General features: G+C 38.0%; 1 protein-coding gene across 2 annotated transcripts in view; it reads right to left on the reverse strand.

Annotated features, from left to right (window-relative positions):
- asic1b (acid-sensing (proton-gated) ion channel 1b) overlaps positions 1–27,242 on the reverse strand; it is a 303,047-nt gene that overhangs the window by 8,077 nt on the left and 267,728 nt on the right. For both annotated transcript variants that reach the window (XM_060857891.1, XM_060857890.1), the window contains 5 exons: positions 14,208–14,358; positions 11,998–12,054; positions 9,833–9,986; positions 3,174–3,265; positions 2,865–2,944 (listed from right to left, as the gene is read on the reverse strand). In XM_060857891.1, coding sequence (XP_060713874.1) covers positions 2,865–2,944; positions 3,174–3,265; positions 9,833–9,986; positions 11,998–12,054; positions 14,208–14,358 — 534 coding nt within the window. The remainder of the gene's footprint in view (positions 1–2,864; positions 2,945–3,173; positions 3,266–9,832; positions 9,987–11,997; positions 12,055–14,207; positions 14,359–27,242) is intronic.

The following is a 27,242-nucleotide window of genomic DNA, read 5'->3' on the forward strand; positions in this document are numbered from 1 at the left end:
GAGATGCAAACTCCATGTGGTCTTTGAGGACAACAACCTTCTCATCAATACAACATTTGTCAGACTGTATATTTGTAAATCACACCCTCCAGTGTCACCCACATGAAGATGAGGTTCCGCTTTGAGTCCTTTGGTTTCCTTTACCATTCAATGTTAGAAATAAAGTCAAACACATTTAAATATAAGTCTAATATTAATCTTGACCTTTTTGTATTATATTAATCTTTATATCAACCTTTTGTTTTGTGTTTATGTTCTGTAAAGCTACTTTGAGAATGTTAAATTGTTAAAATTGTTAAAAGTGCTATACAAATAAATTTGAATTTGAACTATTTATGGTACACGGACCTCTGAATTGATGGCAGAATTCTATAGCTCATGCTACAAATTCTCCTATTATTAAAAAACAATGAGTATTTTTTTTTTGTAAGAGCTGAGTTAACAGCCTCTGAATTATTTGTGCTACTAGTTTTTATTGAAGACCAAGGATAATAAATCATTTTTAGCCTGGAGAAGAAAACATCCGCTTATACTTTAACAGACTGCATGCTAATTAAGATGATAAAATTTGTGTCCACAGGATACAATGTAGACCATCAAAGAAACGATTTAACTCTTTTTAAAGTCTTTTAAGTGGATATCGTTTTACTATAGTAATAATAATAATCATAATAATTATTATTATAATGAATTGACCCTGAACTGTTGCAGCAACACTGAAAAAAATAAAATTAGCACCAATTAAAAGAGATATTATGTGACACAGGATATGCGTTTCTGTAATGATAGGTCCTATAATGACTCGTATCATTCGCTGGATATTTGGGATACGTCAAATGCAGTCTGTTCTCATGTTCCCTGTTACCTACTTCCAGCTTATGATTGGATGAGTGCCTGCTACTATGTGCTGTGTTTCCACCTCCGGTTTTCTGATTGGATGATTGCCTTTTGCCATGTGCCTTGTTTCCTCTGCCAATTTCTGACCGGATGAAAGCTGCTTCAGGTTTCTGTTTTGTCTGCGTCATGACCACCCTACTGCCATGTGTCTTCTTCTTCCTGTTTCTAGTTCCTGATTAGATAATTGCCTCCTGCCATGTGCCTTATTCCTGCCTGTGGTTTCTTATTTGATGATAACTGCTGCCATATGCCTTATCCCTGCCTTTGTTTTTAATATGATAATAATCATTCTCCATGTGCCTTATTTCTGCCTCTGTTTTCTTATTTGTTGATAAATGCCGCCATGCACCTTATTCCTGCCTCTGGTTTTTGCTTGATAATAACTGCAGCCATATCCCTGATTACACTGTTCTTATTTCCAGGATTTAAATGGATGATAGCTGCTTCCATGTGTTTTGTTCCTGCTTCTGTTCTCTGATTGGTTGATTTCCTGCTGCAATATATCTTGCCTCTATTTTCTTATTAGATGACAATTACTGCCATATCTAGTTCTAGTTTCAGATTGGATAAAAGCTGCTGCCATGTCTCTCGCTACTCCCTCCAGCTTCATGGTATCATCCTATCATCTGGTAGGATGATAGCTGCTGCCATGTACGCTCTTCCCTCTTTTGGTTTATGATTGGATGATAACTGCTGCCAAGTGCTTTGTTCCTACTTCCAATTTCTGTCTGGAAAATTATCTGTTGCCATGTTCCTTGTTGTTGCCTCCACTTTCTGATTGAATAACAACTGCTGCAACTCCTGATTTGTAGTCAGTAATGAAACTTATAAACTTTGACAGTGCATGTCATTCTGCTTTGCCCACAGTATTCTCCTTGGAGTGTATAGCTGTATATACTAAGAATGTTTCAACAGCATTTGCTTGATTGTCAAGGATTTTGAAGGACTTTGCTTTTGGTTTAAAGGACTACACACTATATGCCACACACCAAAAAGGTTCTTCATCCATCACATTTTTTACTTTCCACATTTTACAACAGGCGTGATGGATATTCATTTTATCCTCAAGGAGCTGGCTATTATATGGCTCATTTTCCAGTCAGACTGGACCAGACTTGCATTTTCTGGGCCACATAAAATATATCATTATTCAGTCAGGCATTATGCATGAGGGTAGAATATGTTCTGCATGAAGGTGCTAAAATGTTGCTTAAATTCAACGTTGTACTTGTTGGAACATTTTCCAAAAAAATTAAATAACATTTCAATTCTTATTAAACATATTAATAGTTTTAATAAATATAATGATAAAAATAGGTTTCATACAAATAGAGCCCAACTATTATGTAACAGATATAGGATAATCTGTACTAACACCATGGGCAAGTAAAGATTAGTATGACAGTAAGTAAGTCATGACAAGTACTACCACCACCAAGACTCACTTTGTGGACATATCATCTTGTATTTTTGTTTAATATTAACTTGAGTATTAATGTAAGTATTTATCTTATTGTTAAGATTTCTTCAAATAATTGCAAACAACTGAATACATTGCCATTTTCTAAGATAAAATGTATTCAAACCCCTTATCGCTTGGGTTATGAATAATTAGGAACAAACAACAAAGAAATAAGTGTAATTATTACCTTTGGTGGTATCATAATGAATCACGTTTTAGGTAACTAAGGCAACTGAGCATACTGAATTCTACACATAATCCCATAGCATGTTCTGTGACATATATTGAAACAGCACTGGGTTACATTTAAATCAGCAATTTTGGAGCATAAGTTTAAATTAAACAATGAGGAATAAAATACTTTCTATCATATTTAAATCATACCTATTTTCCATTAAATTTTCCAATTTTCATCCATATCACAGAAAGTGCAAATGCACCCAAGGCATCATCTATAAAATCATGTATGTCTGTCAAAATGCTAAAATTCATTAAAAGATCTTACCTCATAAAGATAGTCAAAGAGCTCCAAAATGGTCAGAATACTGGCTCCAATAAAAAGACCCATCTGACCACCGATATCACCTAGAGAAGAGAAAATGTACACCAAATACTGGGCATTGCTAGTTTCTCTGAATAATCACAATATACTCAAAGGCCAAATTACATGTAATGTGAATGGATTATAAATACACAGTACAATACCGATCATACAGACTTATTATTCTTGAATATTAAAAGATGCTATCACTACTATACAACTTTTGTAAAATAAATTTCCAAATGATTGATCTGAGCAAGAACTATGACTTACCCAGTAACCCAGGCAGCTCATAGGCCTTTTTCTGCTCAATAGTCTCATAGTTCAAAGCCTCGAAGAAGATATCCAGAACCAAAATGTTATCCCTGTCAACAGATTGAAGAGTTTATTGAGGAGAGCAAACTTCTATATATTTCTCTTAGAACGTCAACTTGGACCACTTACACCTGTCAAATGGCAGCAAGTGTTCTCCAATTTTACAGTTATATTAAAAATTATGTTGTTGTTGTCCTTTGGCTGCTCCCTCTTCTGGGTCACCACAGCAGATCGTCCAATCCGCATGTTTTGATTTTTGGCAAAGGTTTTAAATTGGATGCCCTTCCTGATGCAACCCTCCCAATTTATCTGGGCTTGGGACCGGCACTGAGAATTAACCCTTAACAAAAAAGATGATGGGTACTGAATAGAGTACTGAATAATCTCTTACCATTAAGACGTACTGAAATTTAAACACATAGTTGATACCTTTGTGCTCGAGACTTGTACGAAAACACGTCATAAATTTCACCTTTCCGCATGCAGAGCTTGTTTAAATCATTTTGAGCATTATGTTTTGACTAACATACTAACTGTGTTATAACTAAGCCTTTATATACCCTAATATTAATTTGTATCTTTTATAATCCATGGATTTCTAAACCTTGGTGTTTGACTATTCCTTCGTAGAAAACTTGCTAGAACATGAGACTCATGAGATATGAGACATGAGATAAACATTAGACCTCTCCATACAAATGACTAAAAATGTGTTTATTAGCCTTCATTTGCATGATAATCACTTATTCTTATTGTAACCTGTAGATGGCAACAGTGTAAATATATAAGGAACAGGAACCTGCTTAGCTAATAGAGTTAGGAGGTTGACAGTTGAAGAAATAAAAATGTCACAGGCCTGTTCATATAATTTACTTCCAGCGTGTTGAAACAAACAAAGCTTGTGCAGATCTTCCGCTATTCGAGTCTATGTGAATTAGCCGTTACTATAGAAAAAAGTGTATTTGAACAAGTACACTGATAAATGGCATTTGAATTAAAGCTGCCACTGCTGTCAGAGTTTCTGTTATAAACATGAATAAACACTCTTCTGTACAATAAGATTAAAAATTATGAACAATTTTAACATGGTTAAATTCTCAAATATTTCTCAGGTTTTCTTTCACATCAGTGTTTGATTGTTCAGTTTTAATGGCCTCGTACAGATGATACTTAGATGATATAATAACACATTAACAGTCCAGAATTGTTCATTATGAACACATGTAAATGTGTTAGAGTGTCTACAATGTTAGGTAGTGTCTGACCCAAATGTTACTTACTCTGAAATTATTTGTATACTGGTCAAAATCAATTGTTGCCCCCTGCTTTACACGCTGAAATAAGCACTGACCCAGAAAAACTCATATTTACATTTTTTTTGACCTACACTGACCTTAGACCGAGGAAACAGATCGAGTGTAACATCCAGCCTCAGGCACGTTCTCTGTAGATCTGAGCTAGTTATTAAATAGAACATATCAAAGGACAAACCCCCAGTGTTTTTTTGCCCTGGTTTTGTTTTTCTGACTCAGATGTGGTTGGGTGAGCTTAAAGAAATGGAGATTGTATTTCAACCTGAGGCATGAAGATATACAGTAAATTTGTATATAATATTTTTAGTTTTGTTAAGTTTAAGCTTGCCCGCAGATGGTAGCTACATGTGCATGTGTGTGGGTGGTTCTATAGACCGTGTACACAATCATATTCATAATATTTTTAATTCATAATTTCTACAGTAATTACTTATTGTATCCTCTGCCCTCAAACATTAAGTTTGTGCTGGTCAAAGAAATGCAAATCAACTTTCAGCCAAATTAAGAGGAATTAAAATAAATGATCATTAAATCGCACAAAATTTTATTCAGATTTGAGGTAAGTGTGTATAGTAAAGATTTAATTACAAATCAGTATTCAAAACTCAAACTGAACTCCAGACTTAAGCCCTATTCTGAAGTAAAGTAATGGGTGGAGTTGGAGTAAAACAGTGGTGTGTCTGAGTTATGCATAATTCTGTAATTAAGTCCATTTGTCCAGCAAACACTGGCTGACAGTCTGATGTAACCACAATATATCATGCTAAAATGTACAATTTGTATATATCGCATACAACTGTAGTTGTATATACACTGAAAAAAAAAACGTTACATCTGAAAATATTATTGGAAAAGTATACCTGATATACATCTATGCCTGATGTTTTTCAGACCTTGGTTCTAGAGGTTACTGCTCTGTTTGATGTAGCTTAAGAAAATTTGGCATTTATGAACCATAAAAAATTTGTCGCCTTTTTCCTAAATTAGGAAGTGCTTAAAGAGTTAAATGCTGATGGAACAAATTTATTCAGATTTCCTATGCCATAAATCATGAAAACAGGAAAATCCATATTTATAATTTAGATGGCAGATAAATTATTGTGTTTTATTTATAAATATCTTGGCATTTTGGAGCAGGGCAATAGCACAGTGGGGAGTGTGATGCTGAATGAATATGGTGACATTTTGCTTAATAATAAGCTCTTTTTAAAAGCACATTTTGAAAACTAAGGGTGAAACTTGTCTGGCTACAGTACATAGAAACGAAACATATTATGCTTGAAAGAACACGGTGGTTTTGTTCCTCTTTCTTTGTTATGGAGAGGTTATTTACAGATAAACTGGATTTTATTTTCATAAAACTCCTTTAGCTATTTATCATTCCATTTACTTTCAGGTTCATAACTGCCCAATCAATACTGTACTCCTCCTTATATTTTATATAAAAAAGCTGGATGGGCTTGTCAGTGTGAGACCTTTGAGACCTTCATTTGTGCTTGCTTATTTATAAAGTTGTTCTCAATAAACTTGCTCCATAGATCACTTTTATGCCGAAGAAGAAATTTAGTACCAATAATATGTGATTAATGCAATCACTCATGCTCACTGAGCGCAGTTTTATTCTGACCTGGGGAGCACAAGGCGCTTCTTAACCAATAAATAAACCTCACTGAAGAATAGAGTTTACAGTTTGCTTTATCAAATATTTATTTATGTACCTAGTGAACACCTTACATAATGGTTGAATATATGATGTTTAACTTATTCATGCTCTTGTATTTCTGGTCTTTTATTATTATTTTAAATAATTGTATTGCATTTAGGCTGGCCAACATTATCTCTTCCTTTTTTACCAAACAATTGACTTTTAATAGCCAGCAAATGGACATCATGCATTTCATTATTTACCATCATGCTTTTGTCCTGACTCAATAAAAGATACTCACTTACAGCTCAGTTTGAATTGGAGTGAATCAGTTTTATTTTCTTTAGTCTAGAAGCACAATTTATTTTTTAACCCAAAAAAACACATGATTCCAATGTTTGAAAGATTATACTGAAGTTATTAAGATGATATTGGTAATAAATCAATGCATTTTGAAAATATTTTTTTTGCTACCCATGAAACAGCTTGGGAGTGCTTTGAGAGAAAAAGTTATAATAAAATGTATTGAGTGCTTTGAATAATTTCAACAAAATAATAAATGGGAGATTTTAAGAGCATTAAATGAGTTGCCAATCACAGAATGAATGAATGAAATAATGAATGATGATGTTACAGTTTTGCAGGAAATAAAAAGGTAATGCAAAATGAGAATGCCCATGAAACTCTCTGGAATCACACAAATAGGATAGGAGACACATAAAAAAAGCTCCAATACATCAATTTGGAATGACAAAAAAATAAATAAATGGAGGCTCATGTTAGAGGTTCTTAATGTTTTTTTTGCTAGGTAAATGGGCAGCTACACAATATTTTGAAAAAGAATGAACGGTGAGACAAATACATCCATCCATGTTGTGTATGGTTTATACTACACAAGTCCCATAGTCCCAGATTGCTGTTTTTGCACAATTCTATACATTATCTCAAGGACCTGCTGCTAAGAAACAGTGTTCATTCTAGTATTACTGCACAAAATATTGTTTGAACATTCAGCATTTACATACAGTATTTACACTGGTTGGCGCTGTTTCTATTTACTGTTTGTCTTTTGTGTATTGTATTTTTTTGTACCGTCTTGTAAATTTTTGTCTGCACTGTTTGCACCAGGTTGCACAGTTGCACTTTATGTGGCTAAGACTACTTACATGTCCTTAGCTCTGTCTTTGTTTTATGTAGCACCACAATCCTGGAGAAACGTTGTCTCATTTCACTATGTACTGCAACAGCTATATATGGTTGAAATGACAAAAGCTTCTTGAGATGACTTGGGACACAAAGTAGGGCCTACTGTACCCTGTATGGAGTTCCAACCCATTACAAGGAACAATCACACACACAAACTATGGAATATTTTACGGCATTCAATGTAAATCCTGTGCCAAATCATTTATGCAGACCAAAGGATTCTCTGTGGCGGTCCCAAACAGGGAGCAGCCAAAAAAAACGACAACAATGACAAAAATGTCATGCTTTCATGTAAACAGTCATTTAGAGTGTGAAATGAAAATGAAAACACTTTATCAAATCAAAATATCAAAGATCTACATTGTGTCCTTTGTGTCAGATAATAAAGGATATGCTCAAGGCCCACTGACATTCAGTATAAGAACTTAATCTAATGAACTACAATGTCCTCCTTATATTATCCAGATCTGTTGAAAGTTTCCAATCTGAATGTATCTTGTTGTGACAGCTGAAGTCCTTTGGATGAGAGCCTAATTTAATATTCAGATTATTTCCTTCAAATGCACTGGGTGAGACTCAAATGAGCAGTTGCAGATTTTTGATTTCCAGTCTGGTGACAAACTGATAAACTGCTGTCTGGTTTCTTCATTAAGCTTCTGTGTAAGTGTTGTTTAGATTATTGTGTAATGTGCTGTTTAGAACACTGTGTCACTGTTTTTGTTTAGACAACAGTGCAAAAGTTTTTGATAAGACTACTGTGTAACTAGTTTTGTTTTGACTATTAAGCAACTGTTATTCTTACTGTGTAACTGATTGTTTAGACTACTGTGCAATGTATTGTTTAAACTACAGTTTGGGCTATTGTTTAGATTACTGTGTAACTGTTATTGTTTAGACCACTGTGTTATGTGTTTACAATATTTATTGTTTAGATTACTGTGTAACTGTTATTGTTTGGACCTCAGTGTTATGTGTTTACAATATGTGTTGTTGTTTAGATTAGTGTGTAACTGTTATTGTTTAAACCACTGTGTTAGGTGTTTACAATATGTGTTGTTGTTTAGACTACTGTGCAACTGTTATTGTTTAGACCACTGTGTTAGGTGTTTACAATATGTGTTGTTGTTTAGATTACTGTGTAACTGTTATTGTTTAGACCACTGTGTAATGTGTTTGCAATATGTGCTGTTGTTTAGAATACTGTGTAACTGTTATTGTTTAGACCACTGTGTAATGTGTTTGCAATATGTGTTGTTGTTTAGAATACTGTGTAACTGTTGTTGAGAATGTTGTTTTAATCGAAAGAACCCCATTCCAACAGTGACGCTTCAGGAGAGCAGCATCATGTGGGTGTGTTTTGCTAGAAAACCGACTGGCGCACTTTAGAAAATAGATAGCATCATGAGTAAGGAGGATTATCCAGAAATACTGAAGTAAAATCTCAACACATCATCCAGAATATTAAAACCTGGTCATAGCTAGAATGTTATTTAAACAAAAGGCATCATGAAGATCCAGGATATTTTAAATGAAAAACTTGCTGCTTCTGTCAAAATGTTACACCTGAGTCATGTCCTTTCAACAGGACAATGATCCACAAAAAATTGTTTAGTGAAGACAGAATCAATTAGATAATTCCCCGAATATCGACATATCGGAGATTTTTACTCAGTATAAACAAATGAATTATGTTATCACTGCAAGTCTGATGTAAAATTATTTAGAACGCTGTTGACTTTCAGTGTGAGACATTTTAACTTTTGTTGGGATAACCTCAAACAGAAATTTAGGGGTTGAAGTTAGATAGGGATGAACATGTACTTGGGGCAGCTTGGACAGCAGAAATGGGCATATCATTATTTACTTTCAAGATATAAACATTTTTTAAGAACTTTATGAAAACTTTGCTCTGAGTAGGCTAGAAAAAAACAGAAATCCAGAAATTGAGTGTTTTCATGATGGCTTGGACAATTCCCTGTCGAAACATCAGTGGGCGTCCTGGCAAAGGTTTGTTTTCTGTCTTGTGCCATGTGCTTTCTTTTATGTTTTTATGTTCATTTGTGCTTGCCCTGGCCAAACCTTATCCCCTTCCTGCCTGATCATTTCTTGCTAATTACCATCCCTATTTATACTTGTTGATTTGTGTGCGCTTTTGCGTTTGTTTGCTATCTGATGTTCTCTGTTTTATGTTTTTAGGTTTTTGTAACTTGTTTTGTATTTTATTTGCAAATTTTTTCCATGGTGTTTTCTGTGTCTATTAGTGTTAATGTTTTGTTAATAAACTGTCTGTCCTCTATCCATGCATTTGGGTCTGTATTTTGTTCCAATAGAGCCACTCAACTCTGACAGTGTTTCTATTTTCAGAAGGCTTTGTAAGCCTTTAAGGCCTAAAATGGAGGGTAACATGACAAAGAAATACAAACTGTACTGTAAAAGGATTCACTGGCACTTACGCAATGTACTGCTCTGTCTTGTTGAACTTCTTGGCCAGGTATTTAGCTGAGGCCTTGCTAGGGATCTTGACAAAGGACAACTCTTTTCCAAAGCGTGTCATGTTGCAGGGTGTCTCACACACACAGTAATCATTGTCTCTCTCCACGAGGAAATCTAGAAAGAACAGAGGAGGGAATGGAGGAGAAAGAGGTGCCATTAGGCTGGACGGTGATCACAGAAAATTGATAGCAAGAGAAAAAAAAAATCAAACAATGTGCAAAGAGTGAAGAAGTAAAATGGGTGATATAGTGTAGAAAGGGGGGCAATGAGAAGAGCTATGGGGGTGGATGTAGGAAGCACAGAGGAAGGGGATGAGAAGAGCCTCATAAATTGAGCCCTATCACTGCCTCAGGCTCAGCTATCCATAACGAGTGGTTGTGCTCAGAGAGAGTGAGATGCCTGGCAGATCTGGCTGTCTCAGTCTAAATGGGCTAATTTCACTTTCTGTCTCTCTCTTTCTCTTAGACAATTCTCTACACTGTACATTCAGTTCAGTACATTCTTAGGCACTAAAAGAAGCAGTTTAAAATTAAATAAAACACAGTGGACATATGGATACCAAACATCATGCAGCTGAAACCAACTTCTACCTTAAATTAAAAAGGCCTTCAACTACAACAAATCCTGTAACACTGCATAACTGTAAAAATAGAAAAACTCACTACTGATTGGCCATTGCAAATATGGCCACTTTTTTCAGAACTAATCAGCCTCTTAGGTCAGGTTTCTCTTTAGTCACACATAAATCTTTACTAAAGAATTCTGTTGCATGCGAGGCAGAGGAGTTCAACACGATCAACTGTGGCTCAGTGGTTAAGGCTCTGGGCTACTGATCAGAAGGTCATGGGTTCAAGCACTTCCATGCTGACACTGTTGGGCCCTTGAGCAAGGCCCTTAAAGACCTCTCCGCTCCAGTGGAACTACATCACAGCTGAACCTGTGCTCTGACCTCAACTTCCTAATAAGCAAGGATATGCAAAAAATGTATTATTTTATTACATATATGTAAGAAATAAAGCTTTCTTCTTCTTCAGTCACTCTGTCATTATAACATTCACAGATTTCCTCAAAAATGAAATGACCTCCATAAATGAGAGGTAATGGTTGACTATGTGTGTGTTCACAGTCACTGATGCATCTTTGCATCTTTTAAATGAAATGGTCATAGTGACTGAAAATCAAAATTCTGATTCCACTCCTAATTATATATATATATTTTATTGGGTGCTGTATTTTTGTGAGATGCTGAAAATTAGTAGCTGTGTGCAACCTGACGTGAAACATATATTGCTGGTACCATTACAGTAGTGTTTAATAGGAAAAAAAATCACAAAGAATAACAATCAGGTTTCTCTATTTGCTTCAAAAGACGACAGAACAGCAGCTTCTTTTCTTACTAACTATTTCAAGATTTTGCTCATAATAATGGGAAATTCAGTTCCATTTTTTTAATGTATTTATGCTTTTAACTTTTAACAATGGACATTGTCAGGTTTACAGAAACCTATCAAACCAGACTCATAAGAGAACTGATCCTCATCTCCTGATGAGATCCAGAATCCAATGTAAAAGTAGTAAAAAACATACTCAAAGTTCCAAAAATGCAAAACAGCCACATGAATCAGTTGCATTGTGTTAAGACAGATGCAAGATACAAGATAACAAGCACAATGCTGGTCATGGTGGTATTAACATAAGAGCTGAAGCTTTGGAAGCAGATCTGTTTGAGTGTACAGATAAGAAAATGAGAGAGCTGGAAAGACTAAAGGACTGAAATGAAGCTGAACTGCTCCCTGTAGGATTAAGCAAGGGCTAATTCCCACTGGTGTCATTATAAGCAAGGAGTCGAAAAGCATTGTGGGAAACCATTAACTAAAGAAAAATTGTCAAACAACATGTCAGTGAAAGAAGTTTATATTAAAAAATTAAAGTAAAGAATTTCACCACAAAATTAACTATTGAAGATCAAATGTTAAAGAAAAAGATTAATATGCAAGTCTTTCGGGTGGAGCATTCAATTAAAGGCCATTTTAACAGCATATGTAGAGCAGGAACTTAATTGTGTTTAGGCATATATGTATTCTTTGATCGCCACTTCACAGAAATCTCTTATGCCTGTACTCACCCAAAGCTGGATCTGCACACTCTTTATACTGTTCTGGCGTGCAGTATGGAGCATCTCCTAAAAAGTCACGAAGCACAAGCAAGAGAGGAAAAAACAATATGACAGATGAGAAATACCTTATCACATAGGCAGTAAAAAAAAAAAAAAAAAAAAAACACTATGATAAACACCAGGCCTTAGAGAGCCAATCAGAATCACATATCAAGCAAACCAGACAATCAACTAGAACGAAACAAAGGAGATGAAACAGAAATGAAAGGAGGACAAAGAGAACATGATGTTCTGGCTCTGAAAGTAGATAATATGTAGTGATTCAAGCATCTTGCAGTCAGTTCTTTTAATTAAACTATGCCTCTGTCAATCACGCTGTCCTTATCTGCCTGTGACTTCTCCTTCAAATCTGATCTCATCATTTAATTGATTTCATTAATGCTGCACCTTATTTGCTCTAAATGTAAGAGAGAGTCAGAGAGAGAAGGAGAGAGAGAGAGGGAATAACAAGCATAGTCGAGATGCAGCAGATTACCATATGCCATTACTACTCTTATTGCTTATTATGTTTTGTCACTCACATATCACACTAATGAGAAAGGTCTTGAGAAATTATCAATCAGAGCACGGTATGTTCAAGAGCCAAAAGCTCACCCCAAACTCCCTGAGCCATTTACACAGCACAGGAACAGCTACAAATGCACCTGCTTTCATCAAGCTGGAAACATGAACCCATGTAAATCCAAAACATCCTGACAATTTGCACTGAGTAGCTTTACGCTGATAACAATTTTCATTTCCTGGAGGATCCTGACTAATATCTGAGCTCTGAGTGTCGGCTGATCTCACTGAGCCTACTCTTTTCTTTTCCTCAGGTTAAAAAAAAACAAAAACAAACAAACAAAAAAAAAAACACAGTTCATGATCCCTGACCTTCAGGTTCACCCAACTTCTTTGCTTGTGTTCATATTAAAGCAGAATCTTTGTGCCATTCTGTTCATATTATCACAGAATATAGTTATTATTGTAGCATTGATTTCAAGTACTGGAAAATTTAAAACAGCTACAATAGGCTGAATTAAGAGGCCAAAATTGCACCTGTAGTCAGTTGTGCATGCCATAGCCATCCACACAGAGGGGTGTGTGTGCGAGGAATGTTGCAGTCTCTCTCTTACCTGTAACTGACACTAGCCAATCATGGGTGTCTGTCAGCTCATGTATGAGGAAGAGGGTAGACAGCGCTCTCCTCTGAGTGTTACACTGCCATATGATGCAGTGCAGCATGAGCAGCAGTTTGAAATGACAAGCTTGGATGACTTCAAATACAAGGGAGAAAGACTCTGGTTTAGCCTTCACCCTCCCTAGCTGCTGATATGTGAGAGCTGGCTGGTGGGTAGGAATTGGCAGGTGACCACAAACCTTGTTGTGTCCTTCTGGGCATTCGTTGTAGAAGACTACATTAAAGATTTTTCCAATTCCAGAAATTTCTAATTAGGATCTGTATTAGAAAGTTAAGAACTCCTTGTGAAAACATTATCTCTTTGAGCGTAGCCTTGAGAATCTTGGAAATTTGTTGGATACTTGATTTTCTTAAAACTCCCATGATCCAGGATTAAGCCATGAGCCGGTACAGAACTTGGCACACCCGTAATGTGTTCCTCCATCATGTGAAAGCTACCTTCTCAAACTTCCTGAAGAACACAGTACCTAGATTCCCATTTCATGCATCTCAAACAAGTTTTTGGTTTTCCCTTCAGCCCCAGAGGCCTATGTGATAAGTGGATCCCATTCTCATAACATCTTTCATAATTATTCCCCACTGGCATGCAGACATAGCAACCAAGTCACTGTCAAGGCTGAGTGAGACACTAAATAAACCTTCAGGCTTCAGCACATAGCTGTCTGTCTTGTTTAATAGGTTGATTGTTCAAACAAGCAGAATCACTTTTGTCCTGTGTACTTCTCTCTCTGCTTTGAAATATTATAATATTTGGAAGACTCACTATCCTCCCATTTATGTTTTAACTAAGAAAATGGTTTGATATAAATGCACAGTTCCAAAGATTCCTTAACTGGATAAAAATACCATTCTAACTGGATTATGAAGTTTATGCTGAATTATTAATGTATTAATAGGCTGCATGTAAACATATCTAATGCTGCTACAAAAAAAGCATTACCTACTGTGAGTAATGACGGAATAAATGTAAGTTCCTCACCTGGCATGTGCACCATGCGACAGTTACAGTTCTCTACCAGGTACCGTGTCTCACAGTCGATGCGGCATGCTGTGATGGTGTAGGTGGTAAAGAAGTCGGAGTCGATGGGTTCGGTCCTGCAGTCACCCCATGGAGGGGGCAGGTAGGTCAACTGCATAGACATACAAAAAGAAAGGAAGAAAGAAAAGCAGGAAAGATGGAAAGAAAGAAATAATTAATTCATAATCATAAATAGAAGACAATTACAGAATTACTGAAGCCACTTTGTGTTACACACTCACATGTAAGGTGCTTCAACTGACTCAATTACTGTGGATATAAAAAGTTTACACAAACATTTTGAAATGGCAGGGTTTTGTTGTGTAAAAAAAATTAAACCAGGATAATTCATGTAATGTCATAAATCATCAACCTGAAAGAAAATACATCCCATTAACATTTCATGAGTAAATCTCCTGTCCAAAACAGGGGCATTGCTAGGGTTGGAAGGGATGAGGGGCTTAGACCCCTGAGACAATCACTCACCAACAGTTGCATTATTATTATCTCACCAACTCTTCAAATAATGGATGAATGGATGAATGAATGACGACTGTCCAATGGCCATATACTAACATCTACTTTTCTGTTTAACAGCTCTAAACATAAATCTTTTACTTTATCTAGAACTAAGTCTTGTACTTTTCATCCTTTTTCACTTTTAGTGTGAAACTGCAACCGATATATTAAAGTGAAAACAGCAAATAAGAAAAAAGGGAAAACAACAAGAAAAGGGAAATAAAATGAAAAAAAAAAATAAAAATAATACAATATGTACAAAAACCTGTTTGCATAAATGTGCACACTCTGTTATAATTGGGAATGTGGAAGTGTTCAGAACAAACCAATCAAACAAAAGTTAAATACTAATTTAGCATAGACCTGCCCTTTGTGTCGACTTTTTATATCCATAATAACGCATAATTAATGCTGTTATTTCTTATATTTATTTCTTCATGGGAACCAGCAAAAGGACCCCTAACCCCCTCCAACACACACACACACACACACTCCTCTAAAGCACTTGTGCACTAATGCATTAGCATGCAGATCCATCATTTCTCACATCATGACTGTTTACAGCCCAATCTAATTACTAAATTCCCTATAATCCTTTTCTCTTCTGATTAGAGGGGATGAAAAAATAATACTAAAAATTACAACCCACAACTGACAGCTCAGTGGAGGGAATCTCAATCAGAAGATGCATTGTTCTTATACATTCTGCCCAGTAATGACTTCACTCATGGCGAATGAGCAGAAGTGGCTCGGTAGTTAATTTTGTGAGTCAAAATCCCAGGACTTCTAGAGCCAGTGTTGGCACCCAGGAATATGACCCTCAGTTAATCAGCTAAATACTCGAATTCTGCCATACTTGGTATTCTCTTTGAGTAAAAGTGTTTGCCAAATGAAGAAGTCAAAGTGCACAGCGTTAATCCGCTTCACTTACCTGTTTCCATCGTCAAACAGGAAACTTGTTTTAAAGACAACTGTGCAGACTGTGCAGGATTTGAAAGAGGCTTTGCTGCAGGGGATATGGAGGATGTGTGTATGTGTGTGTTTGTGTGTCTGTGCCTGGAGATAGGCTTCCAGAAACCAAAAAAAACAATAAAATCACTATGCAGCACCTAATCGGTGTTTCACACTGCATACTAAAACCTTCATAAAAGGTACATAAAATATAAATAATAATAATATATCTAAAATATATCAACACAGATCACAGAGGTTTGTTAAATACATGTTAATGTATAGCCTCTGAATAATAATAATGTTTTTATAAATCAGGTGCAAAATTTCTCCTCTTGTACTGCCAAGCCATTTTTGTCTCTCTTTCTGTTCTCTGGTGCTCGACTGGAAAAAAAATGTCCATCATTCCATATTCGTTTGCTTAGTGAATATAACACAAACCCTAGCTTGTTTACCTGCCTGTATTTTTGGGGTTGAACACACCAGTGTCACAGTTGCTTCCTCACTTATCACACCATAGGCTGTGTCTCAATCAGCTCCCTAGTTCTGCAGTCAGGGCACTGATCCCCATCCTTATTAGTTCCCCTGATTGTGTTCACCTCTACATTGTCGCCCTCTTAATTAGTATGTATTTCTAACTTTGGTATTTCCATGTGCCTTTGCAAAATCTTATCATTTGTGTGATAATTTCTATGTATTTTTAGATATTCATATACATGTAGATAAATTCTATGAATTTTCAGCATGCTTTCTCTTTGTGTCCCTGTCCTTTTGTCCATGTTTAGGGCTATTGATTATTCTATATTAACTTAGTTTGCATGTGATGTTACCCCTGTACTGAGCTCTGGGTTTGAATTTTGGATTTCCTTAATATCATTCATGGCAAGATGACAAGTAAACATAGATGCATCCTGACTCGAACCAAACATTACTTCACCACCAACAAACACAGCAACTCTGCGCGAGAGGCATTTACAATATGAAAAAATATATATTTAAAAAATACTCAGAAAATCTCTGATTACTTTTATAAACTAAAGCTTTAAAATATATTTCCAGCTGTCAGAGCTACACAAAGCCAACTTTATAGTTCTGAGTCATCGAAAAAGGATGAGTTTGGGTAGTACTGACAGCTGGGATATTTTAGTACCCAAATAGGCAGTTTGGCCAGGGCTTATTGTACAACTGTGTCAGATGAGTTCATGTTGTGTGGGAGTACTTCAACATTGGATCAACCTCTCACTCTCCATGGCAGAATATCTTTTATAAAAATGACAATAGCTCAAAAAAGCCATTCATCCATTCATTTAGTCTACCACTTATGTAGGCTAGTTGGGGAGCCTGGAATTTCTTACAGGGGACTTTGGGCATGAGGTAGGAGGCACAGCCTGGATGGATTGCCAACTTATTACAGGGTAGAATCACACACACACACTCACACAGACATTCACACAGTACAGACAATTTATTGATGCCAATGCACGTCTTTGGACTGGGGGAGGAAGCGAGAGTACTCAGATAAAACCCCCAAAGCAAGCGGAGAAATACAAGCACAAGGTTTGAGGCAAATATGCTAACTACAAAGCCATAATTCTGCCTAATACCAAAAATAAACCACTTATTTTCACTGTTCAAACCAGTTTGCCTGATTCAAAACATGAGAACCTATTGCCTTAAAATTTGAGTGGGAAATAAACTTAAGGATTCTATCCTTAAAATCATTGAAAATACCAAACTTTCAACAATATTCCCATGCCATCTAAAACAAAGCCCAGTCACACGGAGAACCAGCGTAGTTTCAAAAGCCTGATGAGAGATTATACCTCTGATAGCTTAACCATATAACAATAAGGGTTGTAAGTATTTGTAGGTTTTCATAAGCATTTCTGTTTTCACCCACTGTACTAAGGGCAAAATATTCACAGAAAATTTTCAAAAATAAATTATAGTTAGTTTTTTTCCATATAAATATTTATATCTTCAAAATAATTGGTGATATCAAACCTATTTTTGCTCTCCGAGATGCCCGTAGTGTTCATAAGCATCTAGGGTTGGGAACCGAGAACCGGTTCTTATTCAGAACCGCTTCTGTTTTTTAACAGGAACCGGAACCGCGCGAAATTATTTAGTTTCGGTTCCAAACGCGGTTCCGATGAGACGACGGGCAAAGTGCTGTGAGCGGTCACTTTAAATAGCCATGTCTAACCTCATGAATATTAATTGTTTTAGAGTCATGCAACCAAATTAACGCAGCTTACCACAGAAATCAGTCACTCGTGCTGCTGTGCTGAGGTACGCTTTGTGTTAAACAAAAAAATGTCTAAAAAAAAAGTCTAAAGTGTGGATTAATTTCCAAAGCTACGACAAGGAAGAAAATCTACCCCATCATAAAAAAAACAAAAAAAAAAACAAAAAAACACACATTTTCCAAAAATAAATGTTGTAGTACAACTATCAGAACATCAGTGATGTGTGATCTGAATTTGGTGACAGTACAGTGTATTACAGTAAAGCTATTGATTTTTTTATATTATGAAAAATCATAAAAAATAAACAAAAACACATTTATCCCAAATAAGTGTTGTAGTACAACACTCAGGACATCAGTGATGTGTGATCTGAGTTTGGTGACAGTACAGTGTATTACAGTAAAGTTATTGACTGTTTTTTGTATTCGCTTTTCGGGTTTTGCTTTTTGCTGACGGTCCCTTGGAATCTGTCTCTTAGGTGTTCACACATAGAGACTTATGTATTTTGTCCAACGCAGAGGAAAGCTGATATTGAGGAAACTTGGGTTGTAGCTGCCTCTCTACATTACTATAAAAAAAGAGGCGTTATTTGTGTAATAAGAGTGTTTAGGTCAGGAGCTATTGACTCTGGAAATTCAAATCTGTGAATATGGAGCCAACTTTACTTAAGTCCCTCTGAGAGGGTTTTCTCCACAGCTGGAGATACAATAAGCCAGGAAAGGTCTCGTCTTCTCCCAGAGAAAGCAGACATGTTAATTTTTCTTCAGAAAAATTGCTAACTGTTTTGCTAAGTTGTAATTCTGAATGTTAAATTTGATGTTGGATTTATTTAAATTGATATGAATTGAAATGCTCTGTTTAAAATATTTAAAGAGTGATTAATAAACACAAATGGAATTGTTTAAGTATTGTGCATTATTTTTCACATTTATTTTATTATGGAATCGGAATCAGAACCGTGAATCATAAGGCAGAACTGGAACTGGAATCGGAACCGGAAAATTCCTTTTGATACCCAACCCTATAAGCATCTAATATTTGTGTGCAACAGAGGGAAAAACATTCATTTTGTTTCACACCTAAAGTCAAGATTTTCCTGACTAATTTTATATTAGACTCGTCAATAAAATAATGAATTTGCTTATACTGATTGAAAATGTCTGATAAGTCGATTTCTATTCCACCAGCACAACACAAAGTCAGTCAAGCACATTGTATTATTCTTACATCTAATTCAAAACTGGTATTGTGTTATTTAAATTCCTACACAATAGAAAACGAAAATCAACCTGAAAGAAAATACATCCCATTAACATTTTGTCAGGGATCAGCGCGGACCTTTGGACACGTGCGAATGTTTTTATTATTGTCACGTGTCTGCCACGCCTTCGTCCGCTCCTCCCTGTCTCCTCGCCTGTTTCCCATTCTGTGATTGACTGTGTGTGTGTATTTATGTGAGCCGCGTTGCCGATGGCAGCGCGGATTCATTAGTGTATTTACGTTAGATTAAGTTACGTTAGTTCCCCGTGTCGTGTGGATGTCTGTTTGTTTCCCTTGTGTATTAAACCCCTATCATTTGAAGCTATCCTGCCGACGGGTCTGTCTCCTTTCCACCGGATCCGGGGGCCTGACAGAATGAATCCGCCTTAAGACCCAGCAGACCCAGCAGGATAGCTTCCAGCTCGGACCGGCCTTTTTTTTTCTTTTTCTTCCTTTTTTTTTTCTCCGGGGAAGGACGCCGCTCCGTTTCCGGTTTCTCCCGAGGAGGACGTCGCTTCACTTCCCCCTGGACTGTTCCGTCAGTCCTTCCGGGCCTGAGTCCAGTGACATCCTCACCACGTTCGCGGAGGATGTCGTCATCCTGGTTGCCCCCCCCCTTTTTTTTGTTTGGCGCCCTGCGGCATCGCCCCGCATGTTCCGGTGAAGGACGCCGCTCCGTTTCCGGTACAGATCATGAGGAAGACGTCGCTTCACTTCCCCCTGGACTGTTCCGTCAGTCCTTCCGGGCCTGAGTCCAGTGACATCGCTCCGCATTTCTCTGGTGAAGGACGCCGCTCCGTTTCCGGTACAGATCCCGAGGAGGACGTCGCTTCACTTTTTCCGCGGGGGGTGCTGCAGGTCCGAGGCGGAGGATCCTTCCCCCCTGGACTGTTCCGTCAGTCCTTCCGGGCCTGAGTCCAGTGACATCCTCACCACGTTCGCGGAGGATGTCGTCATCCTGGTTGGCCCCCCTTTTTTTTTTGGTGCCCTGCGGCATCGCCCCGCACGTTTCCGGTGAAGGACGCCGCTCCGTTTCCGGTACAGATTCCGAGGAGGACGTCGCTTCACTCTTTCCGCGGGGGGTGCTGCGGGCCCGAGGCGGAGGATCCTTCCCGCCCTCCCGCCCCTTTTCTCAGGTCGCCGAGGCGGGGGTTTGGCCGCGGTGCGTCGGGGGATGTTGCTCGGCACCTCAGTTCGGCGGTGGACGTCACTCGGCCCTACAGCTCGGCTGTGGACTTCGCTCGGCCCTTCAGCTCGGATGCGGACGTCGCTTCGGCCCTTCAGCTCGGCTGTGGACGTCGCTCGGCCCTCTTTGGCTGCGCCGCCGTGTGCCCTGCTCCCCCCACCTACCTCGCCGTGTGCCTTGGCTCCCCTCGGCTACCTCGCCGTGGTCCTTGCTCCCCCCACTGGCCTCGCCGTCGTCCTTGCTCCCCTCACCTGCCAATCACCGTGGGCCTCGCCCCCCCTCCTGGACCTTGTCGGGTTTTGGCGCTTCGGGAGCCGCGCCTTAAGGGGGGGGTTCTGTCAGGGATCAGCGCGGACCTTTGGACACGTGCGAATGTTTTTATTATTGTCACGTGTCTGCCACGCCTTCGTCCGCTCCTCCCTGTCTCCTCACCTGTTTCCCATCCTGTGATTGACTGTGTGTGTGTATTTATGTGGATTCATTAGTGTATTTAAGTTAGATTAAGTTACGTTAGTTCCCCGTGTCGTGTGGATGTCTGTTTGTTTCCCTTGTGTATTAAACCCCTATCATTTGAAGCTATCCTGCCGACGGGTCTGTCTCCTTTCCACCGGATCCGGGGGCCTGACACATTTCATCAGTAAATCTCCTGTCCAAAACAGGGCTATTGCTAGGGTTGGAAGGGATGATGGGCTTTAGACCCCTGAGACAATCACTCACCAACAGTTGCATTATTATTATCTCACCAACTCTTCAAATTAATGGATGAATGACTGTCCAATGGCCATATACTAACATCTCCTTTTCTGATTAACAGCTCTAAACGTAAATTTTAAAACTGCGTACTAGTAAGTCTTGTACTTTATTTGTGGTGTAAAATATTTTCAGTCTTCAAAGACAGGGCCAGGACTTTTGAAAGTACATGAGCAACGCCGCTGGTCCAAAAAGTACAGAATAATACTAAAATGTAATCTTGCAATTTTCATACCATCAGAAATGGGAAGAGGATGCATCACTTACTCCCTATCCCCTGTGCTTAGAAATAAATCAGAAATCCAAATAAATAAGAATACTAACTTGTTACGGTGTCAAGAATATGATCCGTTTTTGTCCTTTTTTTGTTCTTATTTTGTTCTACTACAACTGTTGTATTTCCTCTGTTTGTTTCCTTACTGTTGGTTTTCCCATTTGTAAAAGTTTGTATCCTTCTGCTTTATACGACCTCGTTACATTGTGAAATATGTAGCCAGACTTCTTGTTTTTTTTTGTGTCACTCAGTGTCTCGAAGAAACACCTACTCTGCCAAAAAGAGGTAGCCTGACTCATATATAAATCAACCAACCACAGATCATTGTTATTGCCTGTTATTTCCTGTTATTGCATGATATAGTGTTGTCAGGCTTGTTGTCATGATATGCAGAGCAGGCTCTTAGAGATTTGCTACAGGTACTATGTTCACACTAGCGAGCTGTAAAGTGACTGATAAGTTTCTATGTAAGTGTGTGAGATAGAACTGCGATCCCACTGACAGCACCAAATAAACAACGCAACATCTGAAGTGTGATCATAGCATAGCTGTCTCACAGCTCCAGAATCCTGCCTTTAGCCTGAGGTCAGGCTACTGTCTGTGCAGCATTCCACATATTTCCTCTGTGTTCTCTAGTTTCCTCCCAGTGTTTAGTTGGCTTGGTGTTGCTAATTTGCCTCTGGGTGTAAATAAATGCATGCGAGCACAGTGCCTTGCAATGGATCGGCGGATCTTTCTGAATGAATTGTTTTGCCTTGTGCTCAGTGTTAAAAGGATTGGCTTTGGATTCAATGTCAACCTATCTTCAACAAAGAGATGACCAAAGATGAATGAATCAATAAACAGACAAATTCCTCAATTCTATGCTAATCAGGTATGACTTTGCTGATTGACATTTCCAAACAATTGGCTTGAATAATTTCAAAAGTATGTGTGATCTGATGTTTTTTTTTTTCAGTTCCAATTGTTTACTACTTTAGTTAATAACTGAAATGAGTTTTCATTCACTCTCTGGTGCCAAAAAAAACTAATCAAACACCTCAAACTATGTTGTCATCTTATCCCATCATATACAACATTTTATTAATTGCTCATAGAGATATAACTAAGAATAATACCTCTAAGGAGTGCGTTTGGTTTATAGGAGTAATGTTTACCTGTTTTGCTAATCTGTAGATGAAGCTAGTATGAAGTCTAGCACACAACTTGTAAATCAAAGTAAAGATGGCAAGTAAGTGACAAGATTCTGACAGAAATTTCCATCTTTCAATAATGTACTGTAGGGCTGGGCAATTAATCGAAAAGTAATCGAAATCCACATTCAGAACCTATAATCGATCAAATTTTTCCCATTTCCGATTACTTTCCCATTAAAAACAGTACCGCGTGTGGAGTCACGTGACCCCGCTCCGTTCCGTTCCATTCCGTTATTCCGCCGACATGTCGAGCATGGAGAGCTTAAACACTCAGACAACTGAGCAACAAGAGCAGCTTGTACCAAAGAAAAACGCAGTCTCCGTCGTTTGGACACATTTTGGCTTCAGTAAGGATGACATCGAACAACATGAAGTCAGATGTAGACACTGTAGAAAAACAGTTTCGACGCCCAAAGGTAACACCACCAATTTGTTTCAACACTTGGAGCGCAATCACGTTACTGAATATGAACAGTGCATGGCTCAAAAAAAAAAAAAAAAAAAGAGACTGACAAGCGCCCAGCAACAAGTGCCTCCGCAAAGCAGATGTCGATAACCAATGCATTCACAAATGCCACACAGTATGAGAAGAGTTCAAGAAGATGGAAAGAAATAACTGACGCTATTTGTTATTACATCGCAAAGGATATGACTCCCTTGGCTACAGTGGAGTGAAGCTATACAAGTTCTTTTATTTAGAAGAGATACTGCTTTTTTCTACTTTTAATATGAAAAACATTGAAAATAATTTATTTTGTTTCCAAAAGTGCAAGTTATTTATTTTTTTTATAAGAACAAAGTGACTGTTCGTTTTAGGCAATGTGTGCTTTAATTTCAGTTGTTCAACATTGATGTTCAATAAATAATCATAGCTAGTAGATAGTGTGTGTTTCCTTCAATTATTTTAAAATCAAGTAATGCACCCTTCATTCAAAAATCTCTCACTTGTAATATGTGAGCATATTTACTAAACAAAACTTGTCAGTGAACTATGAGGGCAAAAAAAAAAAAATAATAAAATAATTCACTTATATAAAAAATGAAAAAATAAAAAATAAACGTTCATTACTCGTAATCGAGTTAAAATGTTCAATTAATCGAGATTTTGATTTTAGGCCAAATCACCCAGCCCTAATGTACTGTACATTCACATAGTTTCTACTTTTCTTCATGTGGAGACATGAGGAAACCTTCGAGAAGGACAGCCGCCTCTGCACACTCTTACTTGGGCCTTTATGAAGCTGGTGGTGGAAAGTGAATAGATCAAAATATAGAGACAACATGCACAATGGAGAAAAACGTAAACCGCACACTGTGGAAATGGTTCACCTTCCAGCCCAGTAACATAACCAATACAATCCAGCAGTGGCTTTGGGTCAAGTCTATGGGACAAATCTGGAGAGACCTAAAAATAGAGACTCTGCCTGATTAAGCTCAAGTGATTCAGTAAATGTGGAGGCAGAAAAAGCTCCAGATGTGGCAAGTTTTCCAAATTTTTTTTCAGCTGCCCCCTGTTCAGTGTGGCCACAGCGGATCACATGGTCTGCATATTCGACTTTTTATTAGGCCCTTCCCGATGCACCCCTCCCATTTAATCCGGGCTTGTGGCCGACACGGAGTTGTTCGGTTAGCCTCCCTGCCCGTGAATCGAACCCGGGCCGCAGCAATGAGCGCACGGGATCAAGCTTCCAGATAATTAAAATCTGTAATTGCTGTGTTGCTTCAAATTAGTACTGAATAAGGGTGAAAACCTTTGTATATTTTTGTAGCTGATATGTATAAGATAAGTATTGATAAAAAATGATTTTATTAGCCCCATTTTAATATGAGGCTATTATAAAATATAATATAACAAAACAAAAACAAAGTGGGGTGGACACATTCTAAATCCTCTATAATATAAGTGGAGTGTCTACTTCCCTATTTTAAGATTTGAAAGGAGACACGAGAATGTCCTCTTTAACCAATACATTTTTCTTTGCCTGCTATATTAGTCTCCTGAAACTGATTTAAGATACAGACTATCATGTTTATGCTAAATCAATGCTTGATCTATGTTATCCATCAGCCTCTCCATGCTTCCTTGTCCATTCCCCAGGCACCCTCACCTGGGGAATATTTCATATATTTCTGCGTCTTTTTGTCATGCATCAGTCGATGTTGTGTGTTTGTTGCTTAGCCTTCCATAACCTTGCTCATAGTCTGCATATTCAGTATGTGTTGCTGCTTTGGTTTATACTCTCGGTTTTAGAATAGAAGATAGATAGATAGAAGCCTTTATTTTGTCACATCTACAGTACAGCACAGTAAAATACTTTCTTCGCATATCCCAGCTTTTGAAGGTTTGGGTCAGAGCACAGAGTAAGCCATGATACAGCGCCCTGGAGCAGTGAGGGTTAAGAGCCTTGCTCAAGGTCCCAAAAGTGGCAGCTTGGCAGTGCTGGGGCTTGAACCTCAATCCTCTCAACAACAACACAGAGCCTGGACTGCTTGAGCGACCACTGCACCTTTTAAAATAAAAGTCTTCACTTCTACTGCCTCTACGGTTCTGTGACACAGGTTGTGTAGATCATTCTGTTTATTTAATGCACTATTGCTTTGGACTTGTATGCCATGTAACAGGGTACTGTGTCTATTAAGATGCCCAAGGAATTTGACAGACAGCTAGCAAGACAGGTTAAAAATAAAATGACACGCCTCTTTTTACCAGGACAACAGGAAGTACAGCAGAAAATTTAATGAAAAATGTTTAATGAAAGTCTCTGTTGATCGAATAGTCACCCTCCTCTATTTTCTAAATGTACAATCCTTCAAATTCCAGACTAGTTTTGCTGTTGATGATGATGTTGGTGTTTATGCTGGTGTTTATTGCTAAAGAATTGTGTTATGTGGTGTGAGGGAATTGGTGCACTGTTATTATTGAATACACTGAATATTACTTTAATAACTATAATATCTTTTTAATGAATACATTTTATTATAAAATAACTTTTTTGATGAAATAACCTTTGGGCACTTCATCTCTTTCACTCCACTGAGCCATTTACAAGGTCCAGCTGCAAGGGACCATGTTGTAACACTGTCCCTCTTAAAGGTATGCTGGGGTGCCAGACACCCCAGTTTGTGTTTGTGTTTCTTCCTTATCTGGTTTACTCTCCTAAGATTTGGGATATGTGTGATGATCATGCATTAAGATACATGTGTCCTTTGTTCACTCTCCTTCTGACTGGACTAACTTCTTCTTCTTCTTTCGGCTTTTCCCTTCAGGGGTCGCCACAGCGAATCATCTCTCTCCACCTAACCCTATCTTCTGCATCCTCAACACTTGCAACCACTAGCTTCAAATCCTCATTAATTACATCCATATACCTCCTCTTTGGCCTTCCTCTTTGCCTCCTGCCTGGCAGCTCCATGTCCAACATTCTCCTACCAATATACTCACTCTCCCTCCTCTGAACATGTCCAAACCATCTTAATCTCGCCTCCCTAACTTTGTCCCCCAAATGTCCAACATGAGCTGTCCCTCTGATGTACTCGTTCCTAATCCTGTCCAATCTTGTCACACCCAAAGAGAACCTCAACATCTTCAGTTCGGCTACCTCAAGCTCTGACTCCTGTCTCTTCTTCAGTGACACTGTCTCTAACCCATACAGCACGGCCGGTCTCACCACTGTCCTGTACACCTTCCCCTTGATTCTTGCTGATATTTTCCTATCACACAGAACTCCTGACACCTTTCTCCACCCACTCCAACCTGCCTGCACTCGCTTCTTTACTTCTTTCCCACTCTCTCCATTACTCTGGACTGTTGACCCCAAGTACTTAAACTCCTGTACCTTCTTCACCTCTTCACCCTGTAACCTTACTATTCCACTTCCCTCCCTTTCATTCACACACATGTACTCAGTCTTACTACGACTGACTTTCATTCCTCTTCTCTCCAGCGCAAACCTCCACCTCTCCTCACCTCTCTGACTGGACTAACAATCCTTACTATAATTGACAGAGTATTTATCTCTGTCTGGCACCCCAGCATACCTTTAAGAGGGACAGTGTTACAACATGGTCCCTTGCAGCTGGACCTTGTAAATGGCTCAGTGGAGTGAAAGAGATGAAGTGCCTAAAGGTTATTTCATCAAAAAAGTTCTTTTATAATAAAATGTATTCATTAAAAAGATATTATAGTTATTAAAGTAATTCTGAAAAGCCAAGACAGACAAAAAGAGAGAGATTATTAGCACAGATTTCAAAGAGGCTAGATTAGCAAAACGGCTGCTCTCTGAAATGAGTCATGGAAGTTTTGCAAGTGGAACGGGGACAGCTTTCCTTTTTTTATGGATAAATACGTATATAAAAAGCAGCATGATCTCAGGTTCCATTCTTTCCAACATTAAATTGTGAGATTTTCATTAATTTCTTTTATTTTTAACAGATGCAGAACCTGTTTTGGTGTGTCCATGTTCAGCACTGAATTTCTTCGTCATGTCATAATTCACAGTGGTGCTTACTTATTCACATGAACGCTGACACACAGGGCTTTAAGAATCTGTAAATTTCCATAAATATTCTGTTTTTACCTAACCTAACTTAAAATTCTGTGTAACGTTATCC

Source organism: Tachysurus vachellii, chromosome 22, assembly GCF_030014155.1.
Source record: "Tachysurus vachellii isolate PV-2020 chromosome 22, HZAU_Pvac_v1, whole genome shotgun sequence".
Taxonomy (NCBI): Eukaryota; Metazoa; Chordata; class Actinopteri; order Siluriformes; family Bagridae; genus Tachysurus; species Tachysurus vachellii.